At 48.2% G+C, this 16,006-nt stretch overlaps 1 protein-coding gene across 2 annotated transcripts; it reads right to left on the bottom strand.

The window, feature by feature from the left end:
- Positions 1-3,270: 3,270 nt before the first annotated feature.
- ERAL1 (Era like 12S mitochondrial rRNA chaperone 1) lies at positions 3,271-13,040 on the bottom strand. Of its 2 annotated transcripts, none has more exons than XM_079955740.1 (11): positions 12,852-13,040; positions 11,224-11,385; positions 10,101-10,228; positions 9,921-9,998; positions 9,540-9,586; positions 9,383-9,444; positions 8,097-8,209; positions 6,838-7,197; positions 5,729-5,878; positions 5,523-5,603; positions 3,271-4,258 (listed from the first exon to the last, which is right to left on the bottom strand). In XM_079955740.1, the coding sequence occupies exons 1-11, from the start codon at positions 12,964-12,966 to the stop codon at positions 4,136-4,138; spliced, it is 1,419 nt and encodes a 472-aa protein (XP_079811866.1). In that variant the 5' UTR covers positions 12,967-13,040; the 3' UTR covers positions 3,271-4,135. The 2 variants fall into 2 exon arrangements, with proteins under 2 accessions (XP_079811866.1, XP_079811865.1); XM_079955739.1 differs by having other exon boundaries at positions 3,271-4,261.
- Between the last annotated feature and the right edge of the window lie 2,966 nt (positions 13,041-16,006).

Below are 16,006 nucleotides of genomic sequence, written 5' to 3' on the forward strand. Positions count from 1 at the left end.
AATGTCTTTCTGGAACTCTCTAGCTTTCTCCATAATCCAGCGCATGTTTGCAATTTGGTCTCTGGTTCCTCTGCCTCTTCTAAATCCAGCTTGCACTTCTGGGAGTTCTCGGTCCACATACTGCTTGAGCCTTCCTTGTAGAATTTTAAGCATAACCTTGCTAGCGTGAGAAATTAGTGCAATTGTGCGATAGTTGGAGCATTCTTTGGCACTGCCCTTCTTTGGGATTGGGATGTAGACTGATCTTCTCCAATCTTCTGGCCACTGCTGAGTTTTCCAAACTTGCTGGCATATTGAGTGTAGCACCTTAACAGCATCATCTTTTAAAATTTTAAATAGTTCAGCTGGAATACCATCACTTCCACTGGCCTTGTTATTTGCAGTGCTTTCTAAGGCCCATTTGACTTCACTCTCCAGGATGTCTGGCTCAAGGTCAGCAACCACACTACCTGGGGTATATGAGACATCCGTTTCTTTCTGGTATAATTCCTCTGTGTATTCTTGCCACCTCTTCTTGATGTCTTCTGCTTCTGTTAGGTCCTTTCCACTTTTGTCCTTTATTATGGAAATCTTTGTGCGAAATGTTCCTTTCATATCTCCAATTTTCTTGAACAGATCTCTGGTTCTTCCCATTCTATTGCTTTCCTCTATTTCTTTGCATTGCTTGTTTAAGAAGGTCTTCTTGTCTCTCCTTGCTATTCTTTGGAAATCTGCATTCAATTTCCTGTATGTTTCACGATCTCCCTTGCATTTTGCTTGCCTTCTCTCCCCCGCTATTTGTAAGGCCTCATTGGACAGCCACTTTGCTTTCTTGCATTTCCTTTTCATTGGGATGGTTTTCGTTGCTGCCTCCTGTATAATGTTACGAGCCTCCATCCATAGTTCTTCAGGCACTCTGTCCACCAAATCTAAATCCTTAAACCTGTTCCTCACTTCCACTGTGTATTCATAAGGGATTTGACTTAGATTGTATCTTACCGGCCCAGTGGTTTTTCCTACTTTCTTCAGTTTAAGCTTGAATTTTGCTATAAGAAGCTGATGATCTGAGCCACAGTCAGCTCCAGGTCTTGTTTTTGCTGACTGTATAGAGCTTCTCCATCTTTGGCTGCAGAGAATATAATCAATCTGATTTCTATGCTGCCCATCTGGTGATGTCCATGTGTAGAGTCGTCTCTTGTGTTGTTGGAAAAGCGTGTTTGTGATGACCAGCTTGTTCTCTTGACAGAACTCTATTAGCCTTTGCCCTGCTTCGTTTTGATCTCCAAGGCCAAACTTGCCAGTTGTTCCTTTTATCTCTTGACTCCCTACTTTAGCATTCCAATCCCCTATAATGAGAAGAACATCCTTCTTTGGTGTCACTTCTATAAGGTGTTGTAAGTCTTCATAGAATTGGTCAATTTCAGTTTCTTCAGCACCAGTAGTTGGTGCATAAACTTGGATTACTGTGATGTTAAAAGGTCTGCCTTGGATTCGTATCGAGATCATTTTATCATTTTTGAGATTGCAACCCAGTACAGCTTTTGCCACTCTTTTGTTGACTATGAGGGCCACTCCATTTCTTTTACGGGTTTCTTGCCCACAGTAGTAGATATGATGGTCATCCGAACTGAATTCACCCATTCCCGTCCATTTTAGTTCACTGATGCCCAGGATGTCAATATTTATTCTTGCCATCTCATTTTTGACCACCTCCAACTTACCCATGTTCATGGTTCTTACATTCCAGGTTCCTATGCAATATTTTTCTTTACAGCATTGGACTTTCCTTTCGCTTCCAGGCATATCCGCAACTGAGCGTCCTTTCGGCTTTGGCCCAGCCGCTTCATCAGCTCTGGATCTACTTGTACTTGCCCTCCGCTCTTCCCCAGTAGCATGTTGGACGCCTTCCGACCTGAGGGGCTCATCTTCCAGCGTCATAACTTTTATATGCCTGTTGTCTTTGTCCATGGAGTTTTCTTGGCAGGGATACTGGAGTGGCTTGCCGATTCCTCCTCCAGGTGGATCACGTTTGGTCAAAACTCTCCACTATGACCTGTTCATCTTGGGTGCCCTGCTCGGCATAGTTCATAGCTTCTCTGAGTTCTTCAAGCCCCTTCACCACGGCAAGGCAGTGATCCATGAAGGGGCCAAGGTCACCCAGGGGGAGCTTAATGGCCAAGTGGGGATTTGAACCCTGGTCCCTTCCAGGTCCTAGTGCGAAACTCCAACTACTATACCACACTGGCCCTTTCTCCTCATTTAATAACTGCATAAACTGTTTAACTTGCTTTTAAATGGCACAAGGTGCTTTACTGCGAGCCACCCTGGGCCCTTGTGTCAAAGGTCAAGGAATAAATCTTATTATTTCATTGTGACCTTTGTTTTGAGAGAGAAGGTGGGAGGTTAAGAGAGGACACGTTATTCCAGGTCTCCGCTGCCACAGGATAAAGCCACGCCTGTTAGCCAGATGCAGCAAACTATAAAGAGGAATTACGCAAAGGAGAGGGCCCAGGCAGCTGTTGCAAAATGGAGAAGAACAAAAAGTACCCATTGCTCTGACCAGACCCAACGATGCAATCCTACGTGGGCATACATTGACGCAAGCTCTACTTGTGTTTCTGTGGGGTTTTGCTCCCAAGAAAGTGTGCCTGGCGTTGTAGCCTCAAGCACCTGACATCACGTTGAAAAATCTGTCTAGTGTTGATAGTAAAATGGTTACCTCTTCACTAAGTGCCACCGGACTCTTGGTTAGCAGCAAAAAAGGCGCAGACACCTCACACCAGGCATGCCTGTATGTCAGGATGGATGGGGGATCTGTGGTCCTCCATATGTAAAATGGAGATTGCCAAAGCAAACCGGAAGCTGAGAGGGCAGGGGTTGCTTTTCATTGTACGCCTTTAGGCGCCAGGTGAAAACATCCCTCTTCAACCAGACCTTTGGCTGATTACATCCAATACCCTTTTAAATGTATTTGGGGCAGGGTTATTGGTATGTTTTTGTTCTTGTAGATCAGAGTTGGAAGGGACCACGAGGATCATCAAGCCCAACCCCCTGCAATGCAGGGATCTTTCACCCAATGTGTGACTCAAACCCATGAGCCAGAGATGTATATTGTGTTACTTTTATCTTGTATTTTTATGTTGTGAACCACCCTGAGAACTATGGGTAGCGGGATGGTTCACTACTACTACTACTACAATCTGTTTTCCTCAGCCATTAGAAAGGATGGGCCTTCCTAGAACAATGGCCTTTATACATTTCACTCTGTAAATGCCCACAAAAGATTTACAGTAACCCTAAATAATATTTTTTTATTATTGTTATTTATTAGATTTACATACCGCCCTTCATCAAAAGGGCAATTCACAAGATAAATCCGGACTAAATAATCTAGGGCAGGCATGTCCAAAGTCCATTTCGGGGGCATAATCCGGTCCATCGGTCGGTGTAATCCGGCCCCTGCGGCAGTTTATTTCCTGGGGTAAAATCCTAAAAAAAGGTCAACAACCCATTAAGGCTCCCATTTTACAGATGAAGGGCGGCACTGAAGCTGAGATCATTAGACCTAAGTAGTAAGGGACAACAAAATGTTGCCTGAGTGACCACCTCAATTTATTGGCAGCCGCATCAGAGCCCAGAACGGTCTCTGGCTGAAAGAGACAAGCCATTGCCCCATGTGCCAGGCTCCAGGCAGCAGCTTCTGAAAGGTTTGCGTCTCTTCTCCTGCTAGCACAGAGTGAAGCCTACACCCACCCCAGGCAGCAGTCACTGTGCGAGCCAGAGAGAGCGTGAGATTCAGCCACATGATCTGGGGGTCCACATCGCATGAAACCAGGGAGATGTGCATGTGCGCAATTTCAGTGAAAGATACACATTGGCAACCTGGCACTGCCGTTTCCTCCTTGTGTATCATCGTTTGCTGGCCGTGGGTCCATCTGACACGACACGCGCCTGAAATGGGACCTGGGTCAGGAGAGCCAGGCCGCCCCCGTCAAGCCATTGCTGCAGGCTTTGGGACAGGAGAGAAGAAGTTGGGAAGAAGTCCTTGGGGCCGGTTGCTGGCGAGACCCATGAGCAGGAAAGCAGGGCCTTGTCGTTGGCTTGCAGTGGCCCCTTCCGTGGCAAGGCCAGGCTGCTGCAGGGGGAGCCACGGCTCTCATTTCTTCAGCTGCACAGAAAGTTTCAGGTGCACATCGCAGAGGAAAGCGTTCATCAGGTCAGAGCCGGCCTCCTGGGCGATCTTGCTGATCAGGTGGCCGCGGGAGCCAATGAGCATCTTCTGCTCCAGGGGAAGGCGAAGGCCAAGGAGAAAGGAGTGTCAGTGGGAATTGAGACAGCTTATCATTTGTGGCATCACAGCCTAGGCATCCTTTTTTGCTCACCCTACCCCATTCCCCAGCTGAGAAGCTTATCTGCAACTACAGAAAGTTCATTGGGAAGAAGGCTTATATTAGAACATAAGAACAGCCTGCTGGATCAAGCCAATGGGCCATCTTGTTCAGCATCCTTTGGTCATAGGGGCCAACGAAATGTCCCAATGAGAACTCCCCGAGCAAGATTTGAGCGCAAGAGCCCTCTCCTCCCCAGGGGGTTTCCAGAAATCAGCATTCAGAGAGCATTGGAGGTTGCTGCCTCCAACCGCCATCCTGGCTAGTAGCCATCAATAGCCCTCTCCTCCTCCATGGATTTGTCTAACCCTCTTTCAAACCACCCAGGTTGGTGGTCATCACTGCCTCCTGTGGGAGAGAGTTCCACAGTCTAAGTACGGGCTGCATAAAGAAGGTCTTCCCCTTTTATGCGTCCTGAATTTTCCAACACTCGTTGTTTGTTAAACTGCTCTGAGAATTGGGAGGGACTAGGGGAGCAGCCCAAAGATTCTCAGCAGGCTTATCAAAATACAGTTCCTTGAAACAGCCTTGGCCCCGTAGACCCGAAGGAGCGTCTCCACCCCCATCGTTCAGCCCAGACAGGCTGAGGTCCAGCTCCGAGGGCCTTCTGGCGGTTCCCTCCCTGCGAGAAGTGAGGTTACAGGGAACCAAACAGAGGGCCTTCTCGGTAGTGGCACCCTCCCTGTGTAACACCCTACCATAAGAAGTCAAGGAAATAAACAACTATCTCACTTTTATAAGGCATCTGAAGGCAGCCCTGTTTAGGGAAGTTTTTAATGTTTGATGTTTTAGCGCTTTAATAATAATAATAATATTCTGTTGGGAGCCGCCCAGAGTGGCTGGGGAAACCCAGCCAGATGGGTGGGGTATAAATAAAAAATTATTATTATTATTATTATTATTATTATTATTATTATTATTATTTAGTTCCCATGATTCTTTGGGGGAAGCCACAGCTATCTGAAGTGGCATGAAGCTGCTTTAAATGCCTGTGGTGGAGACGGTCCCTCTCTTCATGGCCACTACCATTACTGATTTGGGAGGGAGGTTTAGGGGGAAAAATAGCCACCCTCAATGCCAAATTGACAGCTTGGCAGAAATGTTTCTCTTGGCTGGTGGCGGGAGGAGAGAAACACCTTCTGACCAGGTACTCACCATGTGCGTCTCCTTCTGGACTATCAAATTCTGCACGATGACCAGCTCCCCGCCAGGCCCCTCTTCCCAGACCTCCGTCCTCTGCAAGGAAAAGAGAAGGAGCCCTCAGATCTACAGTGGAGGGGAGCGCACATGCTAGGATGTGTAAGGAAGGGAAGAAGGGGATAGGATCCCAACCCATCACCTCCTGGCCCTCCCCGCCTCACCTGGGTCACTGTGTAGGGCACTTCCTCAGGCAGATACTCGAGAAGCTTCTCTCGGATGATGTTATCACAGACCTCCTGCGGGGTCTGGGTGGTCAGGACCTCGCTGTGGAACTCCCAGGGGCCTGGCCTGGCCTGCTTCAAAAGGTACCTCTGTTGGAAACAAGAGCCAGGGTCAGGCCAGGAGGGTTGGACTAGATGTCCCCTGCAGGTCCCTCCCAACTCTACAGTCCCATGATTCTTGCATCACTGCCTCTGGGGGGGCAGAGGGTGTTTGGCATTTTGATTTTATTTTATTTTCTATACCCCATTTACATCATCTTCTTTTGTGCAAAGAGCTCAACAACCCTCACAACAACCCTGTGAGGTAGGCATGGTGGAGAAAGAGAGGGAGACTGGCCCCAGGTCAGCCAGAGAGCTTTGTGGCTGAGTAGGGGATTCGAACCCTGGCCTCCCAGCTTCAGACCAATGGCACACCAACCCAGCCTCCTGTTCTATAACAGACCTGGAACAACTTGTGTCCAGGGTGCCTCAGGCCCTGCCTGAACCCTTCTATCGCTGCTCAGTCAAGTGAGATCACCTGCAGGAGCGCCACTGGCAGTTCCTTTTATGGGAAGGCTCGTCTGACAACAAGAAACCGAGGCTTCATTGCGATCGGCCCAGTCTTGTGGAACTCTCTGCCACTAGAGATTCAGCAGGCGCCCTTTCTGTGCTGACTTTTAAACGCCTGCTGAAAACATTTCTATTCTGCCAGGTCTAAGAAGGCAAATACGAAGACATCCTTCCGCAACGGTTGATTGACGTCTGTTTTTAACCTTATAATTCTGTAAACCGCTTTGATATATTTTTTACGACACAGCAGCATACAAATATTATTTACGCATAAAACAAATAAAAGCATTATTTTGATAAAATGCAAGGCGGGGCCAGCCTTCCCTCTGTCCTGTCCCCCCATCCCCCCAAAGGAAATTGTTGCCAGGCAGAAGTCTTCCCTCCCGCCCAGTCCTACCTGGAGATGCTATTGGGGACTGAAACCTAGGACCCACCACATGGCAAAGCAGGTACTCCAAGCAACCCCAAGCATGACTCCAAGCAACAGCCCTGCGATTTACCTTCAGAGTCTCCACTTCCTCTCTCTCCGTAGCAGCCAGCATAAAGATCTCCTGGAAGCCGGGCCAGCCCTTCCTGGCTTTCTCCCTCACATGTTTCCTGTTCTCCTTTGCAGGAACTGAGTCTTCTGCAGCCTCACTGGCTTCACCATCCAAAACGGAGCCAGGCTGATGCCCTTGATCTGCCTCCAGGTGCCTGGTCTCTGGGGACAGGTGTTCAGAGGTCGCTGACGCCTGGGTGACCTCAGTAAGGGAGTCTGGCTTGACTCTGGACTTGACTTTCAGCTTCTTTCCATTGACGACCCCCTCGGTCAGCTCCGTCACCAGGTACAGCAGGAGAAATTTCTTCTTCAGAAGGTCCACCTGAAACAGAAGAAATGGGAGGGAATCATGAGTTGCAGGAATGTATTTACTTATGTATTTCCTAAAATTTATGCACCACTTGATTGCGGGGAGGAAAACCCTCAAAGCAGTTTGCGAAAAGATAAAGCTAAAGCAACAATAGACTAAAGGCAGATTAAAACACCTTTTGACTTCCTAAACATCTGGCCAGGCTTGTCTAAACAACGTTTTTAGCAGGTGCTGAAAAATGTGTAGCGAAAGTGCCTGCCTGATGTCAATAGGCGGGGAGTTCTAAAGTGTAGGTGCTGCCACACTATGTTACAATTGTGGAATGAGTAGTATGTGCCAGCTGGAATGGCCAGTTCTCTCAACTGAGGTGGTTGAGGGGCCTGGTCCCTAGCCCCTTGGCTCAACTGAACTTTATCCCTTCGCCAGAATTTCTGGCTTGCATTGTTGCCTGAAAAACATTGAAAGAAATCTCAATATTAGTGGCATCTAGGGAAGATGGCATCAGCAGCTCCAGGGGTAAAGCAGAACTGGAGATGAGTGGCATCGAGGCCGCAGGATGCCAAAGGCATGGTAAAAAATAGCAGTGAAAATAAAGATGCAAGTCTAAGTAGCAATCGTATATGTGAATGAGAGAGGAAGACGAGATTAAGGTTAGAGCTGCATAGATTAGAGAGGAGATCTATCAGCTAAAGCATTTGATAAGAGATGAGGACAATTTTAGTCAAGGGTGCAAATTTTAACAAACTGCAAGCACCCTTGATTGTTTTCTGCAGCTGTTTTTGGTTCTGCTGTGGTTTCTGCACCACGGAACAAAAATAGAACCTTTTGGCAATAAATGGAAATTGTTGCTATATTACATTCTCTAGCCCTGCAGCCCATCCTTCTGGGATAAGGAAATTGGGCACACTCACCTTGTTCAAGACAAGGACGCTGGGAAGATCAGGGAACCGAGCCAGACACTTGAGCACCTCTGGGTGGAGGCGGTTCCGGGTATAATGGTCTGAAACATCCACGAGAACTAGCACTTCAAAGGAGGAAGTAGGGGTTACAAGGTCAGCCTGGGTCAACCTTTCACTCCCAAGCAGCAGACAGCCACCAGCCCATCCTAAAGCAAAATGTTCCTTAACGGTAACATCAGCTGGTCCAAGGAGGAAAAAAGCCTCTAGAGTGTGGTTAGAGTGTTGGACTATGACCTGGAAGAACAGGGTTCGAATCCCCACTTGACCACAAAGCTTACTGAGTGACCTTGGGTCAGTCGCTCACTCTCAGCATAATTTACCCCACAAGGTTGTTGTGGAGATTAAATGAGGAGGGGGAGGACCTACAGGACCGGCTCTCCTGGTCTGCCCCACGGAGGACCTTACGGTCCATAACTAGCAACACCCTAGAGCAGTGTTTCCCAACCTTGGGCCTCCAGCTGTTTTTGGACTACAACTCCCATCATCCCTAGCTAACAAGACCAGTGGTCAGGGATGATGGGAATTGTAGTTCAAAAACAGCTGGAGGCCCAAGGTTGGGAAACACTGCCCTAGAGGTCCTGGGCCCTAAGGAAGTTAGATTAGCCTCAACCAGAGCCAGGACCTTTTCAACACTGGCTCCAGGCTGGTGGAACGCTCTGTCTCATGAGACCAGGGCCCTGCGGGATCTGATTTCTTTCCGCAGGGCCTGTAAGACAGAGTTGTTCTGCCTGGCCTTTGGCTTAGAATCAATTTGATTCCCTCTCCCTCTTTCTTTTTTTGCTTTCTCCTCCTGTGAAGAGGCTGCATCTTAATGTTTTAATGTTGTATTTTAATCATGTTTTTTAAGTTGTATTTTAATCAACTTGTTTTTATTATTGGTTGTTAGCCGCCCTGAGCCCGGTCTTGGCTGGAGAGCGTGGGGTATAAATAAATTTATTAATTTCTTCCATGGAGAAAAAAAAGGGATATAAAGCAATGTCCACCCCCCCCCCAATTATATCCCCACTGCCTTCTGAGGTAGGACAGGCTGAAATATAGTGACTGGCCTGGAGTCACCAGGTGAGTCATGGTCCTAGTCCAACACTCTAAGCCCTGCACCACACTGGGACACTGGTTCATCCTTCCCACCATCACCACATAAATCACTGCAGCAGCAAAGGATGGCGACCACTAAGTGGTCCAGGGGTGGCACGATGGGAGAGAGAGGTCAAGGTAAGAAAAGGAAACCAAGTCTCTACCTAGGTCTGCATTCTTCAAGCTCTTACAGGGGTCGTAAAGCAGAGTTTTTTCCAACTGATGCCTGAAAGAAAAGTTGAAAGAAACACACAGCGTGAACTCAGTACTTCCCAGCCCCAAGAGAACTGCTTCTCTCCCAGGCTCCAGTTACTTCTATACCTTTTGGCTTTGAGGTGTGTGGTGAGGCCTGGAGTGTCCAAGACAACCTAGGCAAAGAAACAGAGAATCAAATCACTTAAAAGGTTTAAGAAAACACTTGGCTGAAGAAATGAATTTGCTCATTGAGAACTTCACTGAAGAAAAAAAAGAGAGAGGAATTCCTGCTATAAGGGAGTAGAACAGAATACTCCTCAATTAATGAATGGTAGCTCTGCCGTCAACCATGTTAGCTGAACATGGAGTCTCCATGTTTTGGAGTATCACACCACCAAATGCCAGTCGCTGTGGGCAAACAGCACCAAACCTTGGCATGTGAGTTTCACAAGGCGTGCCTGGGGTGTTGGGGCAGGGAGAATGCTTGGGCCAATTCTTAATACCAACCAGCTGAGTATCGTCCTTTGTGATGACGCCCTGGGCATTGCGCCTGGTCGTGTGCACCTTCTTGGAGACAGGCAGGACCTGTCAAGGAGAGAAGCCAAGGGGTTGTATAACACAAGGGAGTGCTGGAGGGCGGCCCCAATCCTCCCACACCCATGGAGGCTGTGTGCTCCAGCTCATTACCTTCCGTCCCAAGAGCTGGTTCGACAGGGTCGATTTCCCAGCATTTGGAGCCCCAATGATGGCGATTCTCAAGATCTTGGGATTCTCAGGCTGATCCGGCTGGTGCCCCAGCAAAATGTCTTGCTCAGCTGCAGAAAGAACGCCCAGACATCACTTGCTATTTCCAGTGGTTTCACATGAACAATCTCTATGGGACTTCAGTGCTTTGCGAGTCCCAACAGATTAAAGTAAAGGCTTCCACATCCAGAACTAGGCTAATTTTGTGATTGCAAGTTGTTTTAAACCGTTTTTAATATTGTGTTTTAATGCTGTAGCCCTCCCTGGGACCTGAGGGTGAAGGGTTGGCAACTAATAGTAATAATTATGATGATTAAAGGTAAAGGTAAAGGGACCCCTGACCATTAGGTCCAGTCGTGGCTGACTCTGGGGTTGCGGCGCTCATCTCACTTTATTGGCCGAGGGAGCCGGCGTACAGCTTCCAGGTCTTTAAGTTTCGATTTCAATCGATTTTATTGCATTAGCCATACGGCCATAGCATAATATACATAGAAATAACAACATAAAATGGGGGTGGGGAGATAAAAGTGGATGTCGTCCTGGGGGAATACTTTGAGAAAATGAGGATAACAAAATCTGCACTGGTTGCCAATTTGCTACTGAGCCAAGCTCAAGGTGTAACTATTAGTATAAAAGGTAAAGGGGCCCCTGACCATTAGGTCCAGTCGTGGCCGACTCTGGGGTTGCGGCGCTCATCTCGCTTTATTGGCCAAGGGAGCCGGCGTACAGCTTCCGGGTCATGTGGCCAGCATGACTAAGCCGCTTCTGGAGAACCAGAGCAGGGCATGGAAATGCCACTTACCTTCCCGCCGGAGTGGTGTCTATTTATCTACTTGCACGTTGATGTGCTTTCAAACTTCTAGGTTGGCAGGAGCAGGGATCAAGTAATGGGAGCTCACCCCGTTGCGGGGATTCGAACCGCCAACCTTCTGATTGGCAAGCACTAGGCTCAGTGGTTTAACCCACAGCGCCACCCGCGTCCCTACGATAATTCCAATCAGCTTCTACCAAAGGAAATCAATTTCGGCCTGCTACCCAAACATAACTGACAGAAGTCAAGGTTCACCTTTAAAGGCGCTCAAAGGCGGTGGGTGCTGACCAACCAAAGATGGGGCATCTTCTTTAGTAATCCCAAGGATGTAATCCAGGGCAGAATCGTTTCCATACAAGCGAGCTGGGACAATCCTGCCCTGATGGGATGGGTCCTTCAAGAATTGGAGGCTGATACCTAGAGCAAATAACAAGAGAGAAAACCCGCATTTTAGAAATACTCCTCTTGCAGATCAAGGATGTGGTGGGGAAACCTCAGGACCAAGAACCCAGAATGTCGGGCATTTGTGGGGGTTGAACTTGCTCTGATACGAGCAAGTTCAACCCCCACAAATACACTATGGGTGTGACGGCACAGAATGCTGGCAAACATTACAGCTACTCATAAGAAGATAAGATGAGCTTGCTGGATCGGGCCCAACTAGTCCAGCATTTTGTTCTCACAGTGGCTGACCAGATGCCCCAATGGGAAACCTTCAAGCAGGATTTGAGCACAAGAGCCCCCTCCTGGAGTTTCCAGCAACTGGTATTCAGGCACATTCCTGCCTCCAGCTGTGGTGGGCAAAGCATAGCTATCATGGCTAATAGTAATGCATTTGTCTGCTTTTTAAAAGCCCTCTAGGTTGTCAGCCATTACTGCCATCTATGGAAGTGAGTTTTCCAGTTTAACTATGCACTACATGAAGAAGGATTTCCTTTTCACTCTCCTGAATCTTCAAGCATTCAGCTTCAATGGATGCACACATGTTCTAGAGTTAATGAGAGAGGCAGGAAAATTCTCAGGAACCAAAGAGTGTTTGCAGTCAATCTGCCGAGAAAGAAGGGGAAGGAGGAGTACACTTTCCTATGGTGAAAGCAGCTTCTAGAAATGGAAACACTTTTGCAGGTAGGCTAAAGAATAGAGTGGTACCTCGGTTTATGAACTTAATCCATTCCGGAAGTCTGTTCTTAAACTGAAATCGTTATTAAACCGAGGCGCACTTTCCCTAACGAGGCCTCCCACTGCCAGTGCCCTTCCACCGTTCAGATTCTGTTTGCAAACTGGCAAAGTTCACAAATCAGGACACTACTTCTAGTTTTGCGGAGTTCGTAAACTGAATAGTTCGTAAACAGGACTGTTCTTAAACCAAGGTACCACTGTACAAAGAAATTCCAGGAAGTAGGGCTATTAAAGGCCAGGAAGCACAGAGGCACTATTGGCAGGAAGAAGGGAGCTAAGGCAAATGATTTTCATGCAGAACAACAGGAGAAAACGGGCAGCTTCCTTATACTGAGTAGGGTCAATAAACTCAGTATTGTTTACTTTGGCTGGCAGCAGCTCTCCAATGTTTTAGCTGCTAGCTGGAGATGCTACTTGGCATTGAACCTGGAGCCTTCTGCATGCAAAGCAGGTGTGGTGCCAGCACTTAAGATATAATTAACGAATGAATGAATTGCCCACCCTTCAGCCTAAGCTCCCAGGTCGGCTTACAGCATTAAAAACAATATTAAAGACCAGTGGCCCTTTCCCTAAAACTAAAAAGGCTTTAGCTTTGGGCCTTCTACTCGGCTGATCTATCTACAGATTAATTCAGCTTCCCGCCAGTGAGACAACCTCACAACATGCGGCGGCGAGTTCCAAAGATTAACCAAGCCCAACGCCACCTGAGCAGGCGCAGCGCGACGACGGCCTCCCTCTCCCCGCCGAGGCCCCAAGTCCGGCCAGGCCCAAGGCCCGCCAACCACGCCGGGCCAGGCACGCCGCCGCCACCGCCGCCATGGCAGCCACCGGCGCCGCCGTCGAAGCTCAAGAAACGCCTCGGCGGACGGGCGGCGCCATCTTGGCGGCACGAAATGCATTCTGGGAGGGGGGAAGAAAGCAGCCGTGCAATCTGATTGGCTGATTGGCTGGAGGGGGCGGAAGAGGGGAACCATAGAGAGCAAGGGTGGCGGTGGCGAGAGCGGCTTCGATGACGGAAGTCGGAGGAAGAGCCTGGAGCAACTGCTATTATTATTATTATTATTATTATTATTATTATTATTATTATTATTATTATTATTATTATTATTATTATTATTTCACAACTTAGTACACCCTGAGGGGTGAGCTTAACTCTCTGCCCCCCTCGTTCCAGTTCGCCCGGCGGAAGCAGGAAGGGTCACCACCGGAAATAGGAAGTGATGTCACTTCCGAAAGAGTTTCCATTGCACACCCGTGTTTACGCAGTCACAGGGCGGCCGTTTTCAGTCACGTGATCACGCTTGAATCCGTGCAATCCATTTCCCACGATGAACAGCGCAGGGAGTCACTTCATGCCAGGGAATAAACGGAAGGCGGAAGAGACGGGAAAGCGCTCACAGAGTTGCGAGACAAAACCAAGCCTCTGAGGACGTGGACGAGGAATTAAGTTTCCTGGACCTGGGAGACGCGTCTGTCTTAATATAGGGAACCATTTGCAGGGGAAATGAGGAAAAACATCAATAAGCATCGTTGTTGTCGAGTCGTGTAGTCGTGTAGTTGTTAGTTTACAGATCAGTAGGCCAGCGCAGAGGGGGGTCCTGTCTGGAAGTGTCACAGCCAAGCAGGGAAGCTCCTAGGCTGTAGGGGAGAGCGAGAGAGGAGGGCTGCAGCCCGTCTCTCCTCTCCCGCAGCAGAACTGCAGATTTATTCCTCTGGCACTTCCTTGCTAGAGCGATCGTCAAGAAACGGCTTTGTCGACAGAGCAGGAGGCTGAGCTCACTGAGCTTTGCAGAAATATTAAAACAAACCGTTTTGTTAAACGAATAGGGGGCTACCAGGGGCCTGCCAGACACAACGCCCCTCTTCTCCCTCCACTGTTGGAGGCAGCAAATGCCTCTGAATGCTTTGTTGTTGTTTAGTCGTGTCCGACTCTTCGTGACCCCCTGGACCAGAGCACGCCAGGCATTCCTGTCTTCCACTGCCTCACGCAGTTTGGTCAAACTCATGCTGGTAGCTTCGAGAATACTGTGCAACCATCTCATCCTCTGTCGTCCCCTTCTCCTTGTGCCCTCCATCTTTCCCAACATCAGGGTCTTTTCCAGGGAGTCTTCTCTACTCATGAAGTGGCCAAAGTCTTGGAGCCTCAGCTTCAGGATCCGTCCTTCCAGTGAGCTCTCAGAGCTGATTTCCTTAAAAATGGATTGGTCTGATCTTCTTGCAGTCCGTGGGACTCTCAAGAGTCTCCTCCAGCACCAGAATTTAAAAGCATAAATTCTTAGGCGATCAGCCTTCTTTATGGTCCAGCTCTCACTTCCATACATCACTACTGGGAAAACCATAGTTTTAACTATACGGACCTTTGTTGGCAAGGTGATGTCTCTGCTTTTTAAGATGCTGTCTAGGTTTGTCATTGCTTTCCTCCCAAGAAGCAGGCTGGCCACATGACCTGGAAGCTGTCTGCGGACAAACGCTGGCTCCCTCGGCCTATAGAGCAAGATGAGCGCCACAACCCCAGAGTCGTCCGCGACTGGACCTAATGGTCAGGGGTACCTTTACCTAACTTACCTTGTAATTTTAATGGGATTGTATATCCCAAGTTGCTCAGGGTAGAGTTTGTGCCTCTTCTAGCCAACTCACCCTTTACAACGACCCTGCAAGGTGAATGGCCCCAAGCTGGCCTAGAGAGCTTCATGAGAGTGAAGAGGTCAAGCCCAGTCTCCCTTTTCAAGGTCTCTACTTTCCATTATTCCTTTTCCTGCTAACCAGGTGATGCCGTAAGTATTAAGTAGTGGGTTGACAAAGCAGACGACAGAGATTTATCCAAGTGGTTTTTTATAGTAAGCTGGAACTGAACTGAACAGCTCAGTCGGCCTGCTTTTATAGGCAGCCGGCTGTCAACATTGTAACAACAACACCCCAGGGTTTCCCGCCTAAATTAACTGAAATGGACCTGAGTGAAAACTATATACACAATACCCCTGGTGGCCAGGGTGAGCACTTCAATACATAACAGTAAGTTTCAGTGTTCTGAGCATTAACATTCTAGGACACATGCTCCATTCACAGGGAGGGGCCCTTTTAGGCCTCACCCCCACCTTTCACAAACCACCCTAAAGCCCACCCAGTGTTCCCAGGGGGTTGTGGATTTAGATGGGGAGTGGACAGTAAGAGCTGTTTGACAGCGGAATGGTGTTGTGGACTCTCCTTCCTTGGAGGTTTTTAAGCAGAGGTTGGATGGCCATCTGTCAGGGATGCTTTAGCTGAGATTCCTGCATGGCAGCAGGGGGTTGGACTGGATGACCTTTGGGGTTCCCTTCCAATTCTACAATTCTAAGATTATATGGAGGGCAAGCTTCTGCAATTTCTTCCCTCAACAGAGCTCAGATGTGCTTTCGAGAAACCTGTGGCACAATTTGAAACTTTCAAGGATTGTGTTCTAATTTTCCCTCTTCCTGCAGTGCTGGCTTCAGAATTTTGGGGCACAGCATCCCCAATAGCCCTCCCCCGACAGCAATGAGAAACTGAGCCTTTGGTGTCATCGACCCAGTCTGATGGAACTCACTGCCGCTAGAGATTCAGCAGGCGCCTTTTGTTTCAACTTTAAAATGTCTGCTGAAAACTTTCCCATTCTGCCAGGCTTACACAGGCAATTAAGAATGCATCATTCCACTGTGCTTGATTGAGGTCTGCTTTTTACTTTTTTTGTATGTTTTTATTGCGGTCAACCTCTTTTATATATTTTATATGACACAGTATGCAAATGTTTTATAAATAAATAAAAATAAATACCACAGGCTTTATGCCCAGACGTGTGCTCCAGTTGACCCTCCCTCTGCAAATAAAAGGGAAACGCAAAAGC

Source organism: Podarcis cretensis, assembly GCF_951804945.1.
Source record: "Podarcis cretensis genome assembly, chromosome: 15".
In the NCBI taxonomy this organism is placed as follows: domain Eukaryota; kingdom Metazoa; phylum Chordata; class Lepidosauria; order Squamata; family Lacertidae; genus Podarcis; species Podarcis cretensis.

Excerpts from the sequence above, each read along its gene's own strand:
- ERAL1 (XM_079955739.1), bottom strand. The coding sequence starts at position 12,966 with ATGGCGGCGGTGGCGGCGGCGTGCCTGGCCCGGCGTGGTTGGCGGGCC. Across the intron at positions 11,386-12,851 it reads GTCGCGCTGCGCCTGCTCAG|GTATCAGCCTCCAATTCTTG; the intron begins GTGGCGTTGGGC and ends TATTTGCTCTAG. Across the intron at positions 5,879-6,837 it reads AGGAAGTGGAGACTCTGAAG|AGGTACCTTTTGAAGCAGGC; the intron begins GTAAATCGCAGG and ends TGTTTCCAACAG.